Source organism: Myxine glutinosa, chromosome 3, assembly GCF_964187855.1.
Source record: "Myxine glutinosa chromosome 3, kmMyxGlut1.1, whole genome shotgun sequence".
Taxonomy (NCBI): domain Eukaryota; kingdom Metazoa; phylum Chordata; class Myxini; order Myxiniformes; family Myxinidae; genus Myxine; species Myxine glutinosa.
Genome location: NC_136263.1, coordinates 74398142 through 74416330, shown reverse-complemented (window position 1 = coordinate 74416330; position 18189 = coordinate 74398142). Strand labels below are relative to the sequence as shown.

The window sequence follows — 18189 nt, the reverse complement described above, 5'->3', positions numbered from 1 at the left end:
AAATATCATTTGGGCCAAGTTTGGCCACAATCCCATCAAGAGATTCGGAGAAGTTGCAAGTGTTTACGGACTGACAGACGGACAACGCACCATTACATAAGAACCCCGGAACTACGTTCCAGGTGAGCGAAAAAATTGTTGCTTTTTACACGCAAAAATCATTTCATTCAAGCGTGGTCTGCTTTTCCATCATACTAAAATACGCAATTTGGTGTCTGCCTGCCTGACCGCAATACATTCGGTCTTCACTTATCCAATCTCAACCAAACTTGACAGGACTATGGGTCACACAATGGAGGTTGTAGCAACTTCATTAGCCCCCCTCCCCAAAGGGGCTTTCTGCCTTGGGGAAAATCCATGTTAAGGTGTATAGACAGCTTATTGTGGCATTTTCCAAGGCCACTTGTAATACCAAGAATAATAACAACATTAATGATAATATATTATATTATTACAAAACAATACCAATAGCCTACTAATAATAATAAAAATAAAATAAAAATCCCCCATCCCCAAGGGATTTTTCCTCCTTGGACAAATGCCATGTTAGAGTGTATAAATAGCTTATCGGGGGGCACCCCAACTGGAATTAAGAAATATTATAAACCACAAACACACGATTACCTTTCTAAATCGTCGCCACTGCTGTTTAACACTAAACTGAAAGGGAGGAAACCTGAGGTTCTTGAGGCATTATATTGTGACCAATTTTGGAGACCCCAAGGAAGCACCTACCAAGACATATAAAGCAACTGTAGTATAGTTATCTCCATAATACATTGCCTAGCTAATTCAAACCCCCCCCCCCCCCCTTCCGTCCCCCCTAGCCCCACCCCCCCCAACTTGGTCAGTAGGGAAGGTGAAAATGCATTGTGTTTGAAGTAGAGTCAAACACCATTGTGATTATTTTCCATCTATCTATCTCTCTTAATCTCTATCCCTCTCTCCTAATCTCTCTCTACATTGCTCACCGCAGACAGGTTGGTGGCCTTTCTGTCTTCTACCGACTCCTATCCGGCCTAGCTCCCCCAGCTCTGTCTGTGCTCTGTCCCCCAAATATTCCTTTAGGACACACAGGATCTGCCAGCAACCCTCTTCTGGTGAAACTGCCAAAATCAAGACTCTCTGCTCACCTTCACTCTTTCATTCCTCTTTTCTCCCGCCTCTGGAACAAACTCCCACACTCTCTTCAATCCTTCTCCTCCCTCCAGGTCTTCAAAACAGCTGTTCACCACCATCTCTTATCTTCCCCCATCCAAAACCTTGATATTTTCTACCCCTGTTAAAACACCCCAAATCCACCTCTTTCAATCTCCGACTTCATTCCTGAAATTCCTAGTAATGTCTATTTGTTTTATACCGTGTACCCCTCCCTCCCTCCCCCCAGCCCTCTCCCTTCCACAGGTCTACCGACGTCCCTGTTCTCTACTGTTGTTGTGGTGCTTGTATGCTTTCCTCTCTCTCCCCCTATTGTCCTCCGCTCCCTTTATTGTATGTTCTATGTGTCTGTGCATGTTTTCGTGTTTAATGTGTTAGCTCTTACACGAGCCTTGACTCTGCATACAAAAAAATTTAAAAATCTCTACAGCACATCCAAACACTTACAACACGTTTTGCACAACTTCACACTACAAACATCAAGTCACTCCACCCATGAAAGACTGAATTCACCAAATGATTGAACAGACACCGACCTAGACAGGGCAAGAAGGGCTGAACTGCAGTGACAAAAAAGGCAACGAGGCAGCGCTTATCAGGACTGAGAAAGCCCAGCTACAACAGCAAGGTCGAGGAATTACTGAAGGGATGTCATGCGACACGTCAAGGCACGATGCCACGTCCCGCCACCAGCCGCACCTCCAATGTCCAATGGCTTCAACCGGGTGATACAGTGGGGTCCAATGGGAAAGTGAGCGGATCAAGTGACCCGTCGCGCCACAAAGTTATCTGTGGTGCCGGCATCAGGATTATCGGCCTGAAACTAGATTAAAGAACTTCCCTCGCGATCCCTACCGGAGGAAAATCCGTAACAATATCACTCATCGCGTGCCCCACAGGCTAACAGACCTGAGCCTAGATCTACTGTAATCTACAAACCCCAGACAGGATAACAACATGACCCTTCCTGCTGCTTCAATGGGGAGCAGGTGTACTTGTGTAATCAAACGTACAAACCTTTAGAGGAAGACTTCCAAGATCCTGTTTAATATTAACCAAGTCATTCCTGGCTTGCATTTGAGCTTCCTGCTCATCTCTGTAGGCACTACAGAAAAAAGGATGATATGATGAGGGATTTTGAATACATACAATTTGAAATATTTTAACTTTTTTATTCAGAAATCACTAGAAATACCTCATTTCCTTCTTCACAATGCACTCCACATCTTTCAAGACTTTCTGAAAACAAGCAAACAAGTTTTTTTCTCCAAAGGTTTCCAACACCAGAAGAACACATCTTATCAAAGACGAAACCCATTAGGTCATTCCAGACAAGTCATGGTTCACTCGATGGATTAAAACGTGATCATTGCACCATGAGGAGAGCGTTTAGTCTGTTACACAACACTGAATGCCTTGTTCGCTGCAAATAGTGCAGACATGAGACAGCCAAGCATCACCTGCTGACTCTCCCAAGCCTCTTGCCGATGCACTTCCTCGTTTGATGTCAATCTCTCTCCCAGCAGTTGCTCCAGCTTATTTTGAAGCTCATGTTTCACCTCTTTTTCCCTGTGCAGTTGTTCAGCTCGATACTGCGTCACGACGTGATGGAGATCCGCTATGCTCTTCTGCAACTTATCCACATTAGATGGATCACTGGGAGAAGCCTAGAAGAAAAAGTATTGGGAGTTTTAGAGTTGTGGTCCTGCAGCCTTTTAACTCTAATTTGGGTCAGAACGCAAGAATAATAAGAATACATGCAAAGATATGCTATGAGGCCAAGCTCTGCCACCATAATAATACATTGAAAATAATCGAATCCTTTCAACATAATGTATGTATGTATGTATATGGGCTGACAGCAAGGCCTAGACCCTAGAGGTGAGCACACTCGCCTCTAAGCTGTCTAGCCTGGGCTCAATCCCCGACCCAGATATAAACCGTAATCCCGGTGTTCCACAGGCAGGGTGATTCATCAATGTGTGTGTGCTGTCCCTTGGATGGATGTTAAACGGGCGTCCCATATGCCAGCATTCGAAAGATGGCACGGTGTCGTTCGCGAAGAGTAGGTGGGCTATCGCCAGCACCCTGAATAAATTCCAAATTCCTGCACTATCTACTGACGGGAAGGCAATGGCAAACTACCCAGGACAACACGTCAAGACTTTGGCAGTAATGACTGTAACAGAGTATGGTACGTCAGAACACACACACGATTAAAATGTTTGGAGGTATCTGCCATAAAGGTTCAAAAGGCCCGAGCTTCTGACACTTTGGCCTTTAGAAATCATCACCAGTAACCTCCAGGTCAAGAGTAGCCCCTTAATCAGGGCAATGGGTTTTGCATCAATGAAGGATAAAGCCTGAAAACGGCTGCAACTTGCGATCCTTTACGGCGAATAACTCCAACCATTTGAAGAAGAACTATTTTGAGCAATAACAAAGCTTGTACGCATTCACGATAAATTATAACTAACAACAACACAAGTGGATTGTTCAGGGATAATTGAAAATAAATCCACACCACAAACTTCACACTTATCGTTCTGTTCACTTCTTGAAAACAAATTCTTACTTTTAAATATTTTCACTCATGACACACTGGCTTCGCGTTTATCAATTCAGGTTGCATATTGCGTTTAAAAATTTTTTACTTCTCTTTTAATCCAAAAGCAAAGTTAAAATTTTTTAACTAACAAAGATGTTAAAGTTTCTTGCTCCACCTATGGCTATGCACTCTCTGCCCAGCCACCCTATTTTTCAAACTTTAAAGTGAAACAAAAGATGAATTTCTAAAATTGAGAATAACTCGTTATCAGATTTGGCAGCAAATCTTTACATTAACAAATACGCACAACATTAAACAGGAAGCACAACTCTGGTGAATTTGCCATCGATTTCTGTGGAGCCAGTCAAGTCATCACGTAGGCAATTGGTCGAAATGGAAATGCAACATCACATCTGCTTTCTGCAGTCAATTGTAAACCCAGAAATACCAAGGATGTTCAGAAAAAGAAAAAAAAAATTGGTCTTTACTACATTATGCAAAAAAAAACAAAGAAGAGGATGACGATTTGTTCCAGAAAGGCGGCGATAACTCACCGAAACTTTGCGAACGACACAATGGGATCTGCACCCCTCCCTCCTCCCGCAGCCATCTCCCTTCCACAGATCTACCGGCGTCCCTGTTCTCTTCTGTTGTGCTTGTGTGCTTCCCTCTCTCTCCCCCTTTTGTCTCTCTCTCCCTACATTGCATGTTTTATGTGTCTGTGCATTCTTTCATGTTCAATGTGTTAACTCTTACACGAGCCTCGATTCTGTATACAAAAAATAAAAAATAATGCTAGTGAATTGAACACCTGACATAACGAGCATGCGAGTGACGGCGCACCTTGTGAGGCAATGATGTGCAATCCTGGAAGCCAGGCCGCGTTATTTATGGACGATAACTGACGGAGCACATTCCCATGCCAGTCTTCCTCAGACACGTTGCATTGGTAATTGGCATTTCATTCTAATTGTGAGATACACCAAATTTTAAATATTTAATATGCTAACCACATTAGGGTACTTAGGAAGGGATACTGTCAACCACGGCAACTCGAGGGCATGATTGGCTTACTCATCTCTCTACCTTCCATTGCCTCCTCTTTTAAAGAAACCCATATAAATACAGAGACAAATGTACTAATAGAAGTAGAGTAGTATAGTTATATATGCATGAGTAGATCTATGTACTCGTACATTCTTTGATGGAACATTGAATTATATGGACAGAATTTACAAACAGTAAAATACACACCGTTGGTGGTGGAACAAATGGGATGGGCTGCACAATGTCATTCGACAGCCAATGAGCATATTCATTGCTGGAAGAGCCAGAATGTGCACATAAATAGACACCTGCACAAATGAAAGACAGTGATAAAACCAGGAAAAAAAAATTGGAGGGCAAACATTCATCAGCAAACATTTTTAAAAAATTATTCATCTTACCTGTGAAGACACCAATGAGGATAACCAATAGGATGATGTATTTTGAACTTCTGCACGGATTCCTACAGAACAAATGAAAGCAAATATCCTCAATGAACATATCAGTATCAAGTCAGGTAATACTTACGCACAGTAAGTGATGAATTAGTAATAAATTGCTTCACAGCAGCATTGCTGACCTGAACAGAACATACATGTTGACGAGGGAGAGCAGCGTGACGAGGCGGTACCATCCCGTTCCCATGAACCAAAACGCCAAGGAAATGCCCTCACCTGTCGGGGGGCCTGTGTTAACAGGATCATTCACAGGTGCGAGACCATTCATGCTCATATGCATCCCCAGAAGGATTAGAAACAACATTGATTAATGTGGGGGGCGGGATAATCAACGTCCATAATACAGACTTGGCATTTAATATGGAATATTTTTTTTGTGGGGGTGAACTTACTTTTCAAGATGTCTTAGAACCAAAAGTTCATTGGAATTATGTTTAAATTATTCTAGATTTTGTTAATGTGACCCTTAAAAGAAACAAAAACCACATTTGACATTTCGAAACAAATAAATGGATCCTTGAAAGTGATGTAAACTGATGTCGAACTCAATTCATGGACAGTACTGTGTTAAACTTCTGTACGTTTTCCAGAAGTATCTCTTTATTTTGCACATTAGCCAAAACATTTTTTAACAAAAACAAAAGTTCAATTACGACTGGGATTACGGACAGTAAAATTACAGTTCAGTACTTCGTGTAACCCCCACGAACATTCAGGAGAGCACGTACACGTTGAGGCATGCTGTTCACGAGATTTGCCAAGGTTTGGACAGGAATTGCTTGCCATGCAGTGTCAATAGCCTGCTGCAATTCACGCACAGAGATCGGCTGCTGGTCCAAGTGGTCGATTTGATGCGTTAATTCTGCCCACAAGTTCTCTATCGGATTCATATCCAGGGACATGGCAGGCCACTCCATATGCTCTACACCACGGTCGGCAAGAAAGTGTTGGATCATGCGAGCACGATGAGGCCGGGCATTGTCATCTTGGAAGACAAAGTTTCCTCGAAAGGCTGCACGAGCAAATGGAAGCAATGTTTCTTCCAGAATGGCCCTGTACTTGAACTGGTTCAGGTTTCCATTCAGAACAACCAGGTCAGTTTTGCCCCCTGCATGAAAAGCAGCCCAAACGGTCACCCCACCACCTCCAGCTTGGACTCTTGGCACTATACAATCTTTGTTGTAGGCTTCATGCACTTGTCTGCGCACTCGGACACGGCCATCTTGACGATAGACCAGAAATCTAGACTCGTCACTGAAGATCACGTGATTCCAGTGTCCTGGCTGCCATTGACGGTGCTCTCTGGCCCACTGCAATCGGCGCTGGCGGTGTTGTCTGGTCAGACATGGCTTTCTCAGGGGACGCCTGGCACGATAGCCTGCTTGAACCAGTCGTTGGTTGACTAGCCTTCTGGATACAGGCACATTTGTCAGTTGCTGCCACTCAGCCCTAAGCTGATTAGCTGACTTGGTACGGCCATTGCTGACTAACCGGTGCAGCTAGCGATCATCCCTCCTTGTGGTTCTGCGGGGACGTCCTGGCCTCGGTATTGGAGTAGGGACACCCCTCTGAGCATTTCGTTTCAGGATCTTTGACACCTGACCTTGAGTGATGCCATACTGCCGAGCAATAGCACGCTGTTTCATGCCGTAATTTCGTAAAGCCACCACTCCATGACAAACAGCATTGTCGAGTTGACGGACCATCTCCAGAGGAAGCGGCAATAACTTTTGGAGACGTGCAGCAGTTGTTTTCCACTAATACAGAACGTAACAACCCTTGTATACCCGACTGTGAAGCCAATCATCAAATGCACCTGTCCGTACATTTTGCCACGCCACCTGTGATATATAGTCAGGTTCACTATGTCAATAAATTATATTTCGTTCAAAATCATGGTAGATTAATTAGCAAACCTATACATTTTTGGAAAGGTTATAGCATAAGGAAACTAAAAATCAATGTTTACATTTGGAGAGATACCTGTATGGCGGCCATTTTGGATTTTCAAAATGGCCACTGTAAAATACATATTTTGTTCTATTTCTGCCTCTAATTACCTTAAAAACTTTTAAAAATATACTAAACCTATATTTTCAGGGACAAGGACAAGGAATTTGAAAGTATCAAATTAGTGCTATGGGGAATGGTAAGACACGAATCAAAGGTTTTGAATTGCAAAATACTGTCTTTATATTCGCGATAAGTTGCATAATCAAATACATGTTATCATTTTGTACAGGCAGTTAATAACATCAAAATGTGTCACAATAATTCATATCACCAAACATACACAGGCAGTCAGCAAAATCATATATACACATGCAGTCAGTATAACTTCACATCTACACAGGCAGTCAATGACAAAATACACACAGGCAGTCAATGGCATCAAACATACACGATTACAGAATATGCCATTTAGAGTTCGTCATCACTGTCCTGTGTGTCGTATCCGACAATATAGTCCACATCGTTTTCACAGTCCGTTCCACACGAGCAAAGATCGGTCAAATTGATTGGCAAATCGAATTGGTCGAATGGTCGATCGAATCGAATTCGATGAATCGAATCGAATCGATCGAATTGGTCGAATGGTCGAATTGGTCGAATGGAATTGGTCGAATTGGTCGAATCGAATTGGTCGGAATTGGCAAATGTAAACATTGATTTTCAGATTTTCCATGTAATAACGTTTCCAAAAATGTATAGGTTTGCTAATCTACCATGACTTTGAACGAAAAAACATAGTGAACCTGACTAATAATCCTGTTGTTGACTTCTTGCTGCGACAGACAATCAGTGACATGGTTCTTTTAACAAATAAATCACCAAAGTGTAAAAGAAACTCACCAGATTGATATACTTTAACTTATAATTGATATACGTTAAGAAAGTAAACCCAAGTAAAGAAAAAATATATATTCCATATTAAATGCCAAGTCTGTATAAAACATCCGTAATTCAAACTCATAGCAATATTTAATTTTATTACATCTGCCATGGAAGGTGGGCGGAGGTTATATTTTCGCCCCTATCTGTCTGTCAGCAGGATATCAAAATGTTATGGACGAATTTGGACAAAATTTGGTGGACAGGATCAGTGTGTGACAAGGACGAATTTATTTGATTTTTGTGAAGATACAGCAGTGAAGCCGCTCCAATATTTGCCTATGCCCTTCCTTCCATCCGCCTGTCCGTCAAAAATGAGGCAAAATAACCTTTCTAATCCATGGTGTTTAATTCTAAAGGGTAATTCTAAAGGGTGATTCTAAAGGGTAATTCTAAAGGGTAATTCTAAAGGGTAATTCTAAAGGGTAATTCTAAAGGGTAATTCTAAAGGGTAATTCTAAAGGGTAATTCTAAAGGGTAATTCTAAAGGGTGATTCTAAAGGGTGATTCTAAAGGGTGATTCTAAAGGGTGATTCTAAAGGGTGATTCTAAAGGGTAATTCTAAAGGGTAATTCTAAAGGGTAATTCTAAAGGGTAATTCTAAAGGGTAATTCTAAAGGGTAATTATAAAGGGTAATTCTAAAGGGTAATTCTAAAGGGTAATTCTAAAGGGTAATTCTAAAGGGTAATTCTAAAGGGTAATTCTAAAGGGTAATTCTAAAGGGTAATTCTAAAGGGTAATTCTAAAGGGTAATTCTAAAGGGTAATTCTAAAGGGTAATTCTAAAGGGGAATTCTAAAGGGGAATTCTAAAGGGGAATTCTAAAGGGGAATTCTAAAGGGGAATTCTAAAGGGGAATTCTAAAGGGGAATTCTAAAGGGGAATTCTAAAGGGGAATTCTAAAGGGTAATTCTAAAGGGTAATTCTAAAGGGTAATTCGAAAGGGTGATTCTAAAGGGTGATTCTAAAGGGTGATTCGAAAGGGTAATTCTAAAGGGTAATTCTAAAGGGTAATTCTAAAGGGTAATTCTAAAGGGTGATTCTAAAGGGTGATTCTAAAGGGTGATTCTAAAGGGTGATTCTAAAGGGCGATTCTAAAGGGCGATTCTAAAGGGCGATTCTAAAGGGCGATTCTAAAGGGCGATTCTAAAGGGCGATTCCAAAGGGTAATTCCAAAGGGTAATTCCAAAGGGTAAAACACATGGACTCTGCTAAAACTTCCAGGAAAGAAAGAAGTCGGTATTTCAGAACAAAAAAGTGGATTTGGGGGGAATTAACGGGGGTAGAAGAGATCAAGGTTTTGGATGGGGGAAGATAAGAGATGGTGGTGAACAGCTGTTTTAAAGACCTGGAGGGAGGAGTGGGATTGAAGAGGGAGTGGGAGTTTGTTCCAGAGGCGGGAGTAAAGAGGAATGAAGGAGTGAAGGTGAAAAGAGAGTCTTGATTTTGGATTAGTTGGGTTAACCCATTAGTTGGGTGGGATTAGTTGGGTTGGGTTTTTGGATTAGTTGTAAACTTGGAAGGTGGAATTAGTTGTAAATTTGGAAGGTGGGGTTATTTGTAAACTTCAAAGGTGGAGTTAGTTTGAAGCTTGGATCATGGGGTTTGTTGGAACATTGCATTTTTTAAAGAAACTAAATATGATATCGAGCTGCCTACAACCCAGAGTAATTGTGTCAAAACCATTTGTAATCAACATATTTATCTGAGAATAATTAATCAGTCTATGGTTTAAGACTTAATCTAAACTTCAACCACACTAATGATTACTATTTGTATGACTGTAGTTTAGGTGAAGCCTCTACAACCAGAGAACAATGAATGTTCCAACTTACCCCACATAATGTTTCAACTAAACCCATGGTCGGGATTAGTTGGAACGCTTGATATACACATGTAACTGGCGAATGTTAGCACTTCTGAATAAGTTATAAGTCTGGCACATATGCATATATATGTAGTGGATTATATTTTGTTTTTCAAAACAAAACCATGTCATGCAATAAAGAGTTTTCATGAAAAATGTTCCAACTAACCCCACCTTCCCCTACATGACGTCATAATCAGCATCACGTCATAATCAGGGTCGGAAGTCATTTTATATTTAATTTATTGTGCCTGACTGCTTTTATGTTTTATCAATGGATCTACTACTACTAGCTCTTCCACGAGCCTCAACTATGCATACAAAAATGTACACAAATAAAAACGAATTTTGAATAAGACGGAATCTGAATAAATTTATATTGAGATACTTAAATGAGTAGTCAAAATGACATGCCCTTTAAACAAGCACATTGTTCCAAATCATTGCCTGCATCTAGGATTTTAAGAATTATGGTTTTATAAATTGTACAGGGTTTGAATTTGAGGGACCACTGGGCAAGTGTGATCGAAGACAGTTCAGAGGTCACTCACCGACAGAATGCAAAATGTTGATGGGAAGACGGCATAACCATCACAGAACGAGCACACGCTCATGGAAACACCTGCGCAATCCCAATGAGTGCCAAAAAAAAACAACCAAGTCTTAAAAGTAATTAATCAAATTTAACATCAAAAATCCAAATTTAAAAAATACATATATAATTTTTTAAAATAATAATTCTCGAAACATACATGTTCAACTTCAGAAGTTCAACTCAACTTCTCCTCATCTTCAGATGTTCAACTCAACTTCAGAAGAGAGGGCATTTAGCATGTACGGGTAATTTTCAATTTATCTTAATTGGTAAATTGAAAAGTTTAACTACCTCACATTTTATATATATATATATATATATATATATATATATATATATATATATACATACATATATATATATATACATATATATATATATATATATATATATTATATATATATATATATATATATATATATATATATATATATATATATATATATATATATATATATATTGTTACGGACGTGGCTAGGATGTTGATTGGCCGAGCGGATGGCCGCCGCGCCCGAACAGGGACTCTGACTAACCCGATTCCTGCAACGTTGGCCAAAATCACACCACAGCTTTTCAATGGGGAAAAGACAACAGCGAAGGATGTGAAGAAGAAGAACACCAAAGCAAAAGGGTGGAAATACGAATATAATATATTACTATTTACACAATCAAAGAAACCAAGGAGGAGGAAAGATAATAAAATAAAATAGAAAGAGGGACGGACCAGAAGGACACAGTGCAAATTCCTAGCTTACCTATAGCAGTCTTAATTAACTCAGGGACAGAACAAACAAAACAAACTCACGTACACAAGAAGGATGGAATCGTTGGAGGGATGAGGAGGTTCAGGTTCGTGCAAACGGCAGGGCTGGAGGTGACAGTTCCGACTCCTCGCACTCTGGTTCACAGAACGGGCGACAGGGAGATCCGAAGACCGCGGCACGTCGATGTTCGCGTGCACGCACTGGTTGTTCTCAGAGTGCTGGTTGGTATCGCGAGCAGGGCGTGCCGATTCTCATTCCCCGCAGGACGTTCGCGCCAAACAGAATGAACAATCCTCCCCACTGGTGTTCCTTGCTCATGCGCCTCCCTTCACAGAACTTCTCAATCTGTGCTCCCTCACTCATCTGCTGCCTCAATCGTTTGCTCGTGCCGCTGTGTGGACGTCGCGTGCTTTTCCAGGACTCGTCTGAGGTGGGGGCGTCTTCTGCGGGTTATATATGCCACGCCCCTGAACCTTCGCGAACCTCCTCGATGTTTCTCTCCACACCCTCTCCAAGTCCAACCCCTTGTTCTTGGTTGGTTGAGTGGGGCTGACTCACTCCTCCCCTCTATGACGAGGTGGGGACACGCCTTTCTTCTCCGACCCGAGCACATGTTCAATGGCGGCAATTGCAGCAAACCGCCCAATTCAGTCGGCAAAGGATGCAAAAAAGGGGAATGCAGTTGGTAATGGAGGCTTTGAGGGGAATTGAAAGGGGATCTATCTTATGTAATTCAGTGCAATGGAGTATTAAAATTAATGGAAGACAAATCCTTAGCCTAATACACATAATAAGGAAATAACTGTCAACAAAGATATATGGTGTCCTTCGTGTATGCTTTATGGAATTAACTACGGGAACGCCCTTTGACCTTTATACAACAACAAATGCAGGAAGGAGGGTGACATTTTACCACAATTCATTACACAACAATAAAAAAAAAAAACATTCTCATATCCACAACAATATATTAGCTTGGCTTGCCTCGCCAGCGCTCGCCTCACCACGCTCGCCTCACCACGCGTCGTTACTGAGGAACGTGCTTATTTTAGCTGAGGATAATGACTGTACCTGAGTTGCTGTGTTGTCATGATTTACACCAATCATAATACAAACAATCATAATGCACAAATGTATTTGTAATATACGTAATATTACATCTTATAAACAATTGAGGTTGAATACCTTAAGTTGAAAAAAAAAAATTTCGGAAATTCTTTCAAAAAAAATAACCTTAGGACATACCGACAGGAGAGATAGGTGCATACCAGATGTTTGGTACAATTTCACAAAAGTTTGAGGGAGTAGTTCAGTGTCAACACAACACAAGACAATACAACACAGACACTGCACAGACATATTGTTGCGGATATGAGGACTGTATTTTTTTGATTGTGTGTATTATTATTATTGCTTGAGTCTGGCCCCTCCTGCCTCCAGTGTTGTGTAAAGGTCAAAGGGCGTTCCGGTAGTTAATTCCATAAAGCATCCATTGAAGGACACTATAAAACCCTTGTTCAGTAGCTTATATCTTTATTATGTGTTTTAGGGTAAGGCCTCGTCTTCCATTAAAATGACACTCCATTGCACCAAGTGAAATAGATTGATTCCCTTCATTCCCATTCCCAAAAACCTCCATTTCCCCTTTCGTCATGGCCAAGCCTCAATTTGCCAATTACATCCCCTCCAAAGCCGCCATTGAACATGTGCTTGGGTCGGGGAAGAAAGGCGTGCCCGCCCGTCATCATCAAGGGCGGAGCCAGAGGGTCGCGCGACCAACCATGGCCGAGGTGAGCACACCGATGGGCGTGTCCTGAAGGCCGGCAGCTTAATCGCCGGAGGCGTTATAAAAGCGCGGGGCGCAAGAGTGATAAGGAGGGAGTCGTCAGAGCAAAGCTGCGTAGAGAGGTCCATGACAAAGAGAGGTCCATGACAAAGAGAGGTCCATGACAAAGAGAGGTCCATGACAAGAGTGGCGGTTGCATCCACAGCAGCTTGAGCCACTGAAACTGCAGCCACAGCAGCGTGGGGCCTGGACGGCAGTTTGGAGCAGGGCCGCGAAGGAACGGCGGCTGCCCAACGCGCCGATCGTGCTGCCGGACCCGTTGGACCTCCCTCTCCCCCCAGCCATCCACCTGCCATTCCTATCATCATTCCCCGTGTAAGTGTGTTCGTAGTCTGTCTTTTGTCTTGTCCCTGGGAATAAGTTAAGCCTGTTAGATAAGCTAGTATTTTCACTGTGTCTCTAAAAGCTTCTGTAAATTATTTTCTTATCTTTCCTTCTCCTTGGTTATTTTGACCCTGTAAATAGTAAATAAATTTAGTAGTATTTTCAACCTTTTTTTCGTCTTCTTATTCCTTTTCTTCACATCCGTCGTCTTTGTCTTTTCCCTCATTGAATAGCTGTGGCGCGATACGGCCAACGTTCAAGTGAATCGGGTGAATCGGGGAAACTGTTAGGTCGCGGGGCCTCCGCTCGGCAAACATAACATCCTTAACCGCGGACCGTAACAATTGGTGTCAGAAGTGTCGGATTCGGACCTGAAGCGCTTAACGCGCTCAAAATTACAAACTACCGAAATTGGTTTTGTTTTTTTAAAAAACCCGAATTTTGAAATCGCGCCATGGCTGGTCAAGGCGACGGGATGTCGGTGGGAGAGATAGACGGGGTAGAATCGACCCAGGACCTCGGGGAAATGTATGTGGATGAAAGAGAGGAGGAGAACATTGGCAATGTGGTTGAGGAGGTATCAGGTGCACAAAATGGCGCTCTCGCGCACGTGGTTACAGCGGCACCAAATTTTGCCGCGCCCGTGACCGTAGCAGCGGGCTTTGATGTGGGGGACTTCATGGTGCAATTCACCGAGATGCTGAGAATAGAGGGGAAGAAATTGAGTAATAAAATTGAAGCAATAACGAACGAATTGGAGGGCCAAATGGGGGCAATAACGAACGGAATGAGGGCCGATAGGGAGGAAAGGGAGCAGAGGGACAGAGACCGCAAGTTGGGCGAAAAGGTCCCAAGGGTGCAGGACGAGGTAACGTGGGTCGAGAAGCGCTGGTTGAGCGAAGTGGAGGAAAGCGCGGGTAAAATGACGGGGGTAGAAATCGCGACACGGGGTTTGGAAAAGCCGGCGACCGATGAGGTAGAGGGAATTTTATTAAAGCCAACGGTCGTCGAGGTGAATAAAGAAAAAGCAGTGCTGGGAATTAAAATTGAAGAGATGACGGAGGTAGCCCGGGAATTGCAGGGAGAAATGGAAAATGTGCAAAGTCCCTGCTCACATCACGATGCTGTACTTAATAACCCAAATGAAGATTTGCAGGTGCGCATGGAGAAGGGAATCCCCCAGGTGAGTCGTGCTGTGTATTGTGCGGGGAGATTTTGTAAGAGGATGTTTGGCGACAAAAGAATTTTCGCGCGCTTGGGATCGAGGAAGCATCCGGGCGTTGGTGAAGGGTCCGGTGTGAGTGGAAATAGCACGCGTGTGAAAAAAAAGTGTACGTGCGAGGGTGAGTGTGACACGGAGAGTAAGGTGGTGGTGGAACGTGTGCGAGGAAGCACACCTGAGTTGGTGGTAGCGCGAGTGTGGGAGAGCCCATCTGAGCACGTTAGTGGGTGGATGCAAGAGTGCACGCCCATGGTGAGTGGTACGGAGTACGTACCGAGGGAGAGTGCGCAAGACGGTGCGCGAGGTGTGTTAAGGGAGTGTGCGAACGGCGAGTGTGCGAACAGCGAGTGTGCACGAGAGGTGTGGTGTGTAACAGGGAGTGCGTTGGTGGAATGTACGGACGGCGTTGACGCACCGAGCTCGGTGAGGGTGAAAGGGGAAGCGTATGCGTGTGAGCATGCAGGTGAAGCATCGACGGTAACCGGGTTAGCGGTTAGAGCGACGGATAGCCGATGCGAGCACTCGGGGCGCGGTGTGCTTTGTTGGATGCGAGGCCCGGCGCGGATCGATGCTGCGTCGCTTCTCTTCGAAGCGTCGTTGCCGATTCGGGCTTGGCCCCGCCCTGCACGGTCGAGTCCGGGCCTTGTCGGGCGAGGCGACCGGTCCGGTTCAAGGGCGAGTGGGAGGAAGCGGAACGGCGCCCCCTGGCGGGGGCGGGGTTCCGATTGGGCGAGCCTCAGTCATCGGGCCCGGGACCGCAAGGTACCGCGCGCGCCGAGATGGTGCGTGGAATCTCGGCCCGACCAAACCACCTCCCTTGAACCGAAAGCCGGACGGATTCAACCTGCAGGCGACCAAACCACCCGAATTCATTAAAGCCGAGTTTAATGATGTCATGACGCACCGAGGCTAGGATATAGCGGACTGTGATGATGATAATAGTGATAGTGGTTTTGATCCGAAATTTAGAAAAGTGAATAGAATTGGCAGTAATTGGAAAATTTTTGATTGGTTGGAATTTGGACGAGCCAAATTGGTAGTGGGAGATGCCCGATGTGGTGGGATGGCAACTCTGTCATCCCTCACAGCGGGGGCAAATGAGCACTAGTTATGGGGTTTATGGCAGTGAAAACTAGCCCGGGAGGGTTTGGATAATGTGTAGGGACCTAGAAGATGACCTTAGGTAACGTTAAGATTAGTTAGTGACAAGGATACCTGTAGTGGGGACGCAGGTAGATTAGTTTGGATGATAATGACGAGGGAGCGCAATAATGTAAGGGGCGACGGGGAAGCGCAAGTTTCAGAGGGGAGTAGTTAGATGAGATGATGCCGTGTGTTTGAGAATTGGAAGTGTATTGTGAAAAGTGTGTAAGGAACAAGTGTGATTGCACAGGTGTACAACTGAACAGGTGGATGGAGCAGTGTATGAGTGAGAGTGATAGTGATAGTGATGAGTGTTGTATTGACCGAATGGTCCAGGAAGGAAGGAGGGTGCAGGTGGCACCAGGTATGATTGCACAGGTGTGCAACAACAGGTATGAAGAACAGGTGTATGGAGAATGGTTGTGTGGAATAAATGGTAGTGTGGAATATCTGGAGTATTGGAATGGATGGTCGTGGAGTGAGTATGGTGGAAACTATGGAGTGGAGTGGATGGTGCGAAGGTGTGAATGGGGGAAGAGTGGACCCCCATCACGAATACCCGGGGCGGGTAGTGTAAGTGTTAGGTAGAGGGTATAGGTAAATTGTGGTTGGATATTGGCATCTGTGGTGCGGGTGAAAGAATGGTATTTGGATGGGTGCATTAGTGTTGTGGAAATGGCTGGTCGTGTAGCCTGTTAGTGTGTGTAGTTGGTTTGGGCATTCCACCACTGTGAGGATGTCGGCCAGGTGAGGCCGCAGGTGGGCTCTGGGAGCCGGTAGTTGTTGTGGATGGGGGCCCGAGGATCTGGAGGATGGACCCGGGTAGCCCAGTGCCAGAGGGCACCGAGGGGTGACAGAGCCAGGAGGGGCCTTCCCCAGTAGATAGGTTAGGGGTGAGGAGCTAGGTAAGCTCGGGTGGCAACTGCAGTGGTGGAGGTGTGCAGGTGGGTAGACCTGCTGGGAGAGCTACACGGCCCAGTCCTGAAATTGTGCAAGGGCACCGGGAGTTGAATCGGGGGAGTGAGACCCCAAATTGAGAAGCACCACAGTTTGGTCAATGGGAATTGGTTTTTAGAACCCATAGTGTAAGATGGCCAATGGATTGGCAGGGAAAGACCCCGGGTAGTGTAAAGTGTGTTAATGTCATTTAGAGGATAGTTCGGATGAAAATCTCCTCGCACCATCTACATCCACTCACCTGAGGTAACGATGGTACTCCACACCATGCCATGGTTGTTTTTAATTATTTTTGATGCAAATGTTTTGGATTGTGAGACACATCATGACGTGGGTGTGACATTGTGCTTGATGTTCCATCTCTTCCTCCTTATGAGGATTGATGATGAATTGGGTGATGGCAAATTTTGGATAGAGGGATTGTGGGAACGAATTTGGTATAGGGGGAAGATGTGACGGTAGCGACGGATTTGTAATGTGTAAATTTTTGTAAATATGGGGTAAGGGCAAGGGTAGTGTAGGTGGGGGGGGTGACGTACGGTGGGGACGAGCTTTCTCACTGTCGCTCTCCGTACGCACTTCGCCTTGCATTGCCTTATTGATGTGTACCCTTGAGACCTTACCCCTCGCTCATCTGTCTTGTCCCCCCTTTTGTCTCCCACATGAGGACCTGAGCGCCACTGGGCGCCGAGGGGAGCGTGCGTGAGTCCACCATTGTGCGCCCGGAACTCCCAGAACCAGCTGTCTGCATCGATGCACCACATTATGGACCACACCACTGTGGCCGAGCACCACTTATGGACCCCATGGGTTGCGGCATGGCCCTCTGCTGGAACCGGCCATGAAGGCCCGAAAATATTGCTGGCGGACCTTGGCCACAGGGCACCGATGCCCCACAGGTGAACCACACTAGTCGGCCCTGTGGGCCATAAATAAAATAAATAAAAATGGACACGTTGGGTGCATTTCATTTTATGCTCAAATAGGCCGCCAGTAAGAAAATGAGAGAAAATGACAACATCTGGAAGAAAGCAAATAGCCAGCAGAGGGAGCTGAAGAGCAAGAGACCACCTGCAGGGTTAGGGGTTGTTGGTTTTATTTTGATGGACAGTGATGACTGTGCACCGATTGGTGCTTGAGGGTGTGTTGGTGCGTTTTGGGTGCTTTCATGGTGCGTCGATGCAGAGAGCAGACTGTCTCCCCCCCAGAAAGAACAATCACAGGTCCTGGGTTGCGTTTTGTAAATAAAATAGCGTCACTGTAAATAATGCTCCCCACCGTCAGTGTGTAGTTTGAAGACCATTCTGCAATTCGGTTAGCTGTGGGCGTGAGTCTGTTAGGCAGGGTGCAATGGAGCAGCGGGACATA

The 18189-nt window shown here is 44.3% G+C and overlaps 1 protein-coding gene across 11 annotated transcripts in view; it reads right to left on the bottom strand.

Moving 5' to 3' along the window:
• Positions 1–18189, bottom strand: part of LOC137423431 (SUN domain-containing protein 1) — a 90337-nt gene that overhangs the window by 28872 nt on the left and 43276 nt on the right. For 9 of the 11 annotated variants that reach the window (XM_078774205.1, XM_078774203.1, XM_078774208.1 and 6 more), the window contains 7 exons: positions 10522–10592; positions 5334–5427; positions 5155–5216; positions 4961–5061; positions 2619–2825; positions 2354–2397; positions 2176–2263 (listed from right to left, as the gene is read on the bottom strand). In XM_078774205.1, coding sequence (XP_078630331.1) covers positions 2176–2263; positions 2354–2397; positions 2619–2825; positions 4961–5061; positions 5155–5216; positions 5334–5398 — 567 coding nt within the window. In that variant the 5' untranslated portion in view covers positions 5399–5427; positions 10522–10592. Of the gene's footprint in view, positions 1–2175; positions 2264–2353; positions 2398–2618; positions 2826–4960; positions 5062–5154; positions 5217–5333; positions 5428–10521; positions 10593–11370; positions 12504–18189 lie in introns of those variants that run through there. The other 2 variants (XM_078774211.1, XM_078774210.1) reach the window with 2 other exon arrangements.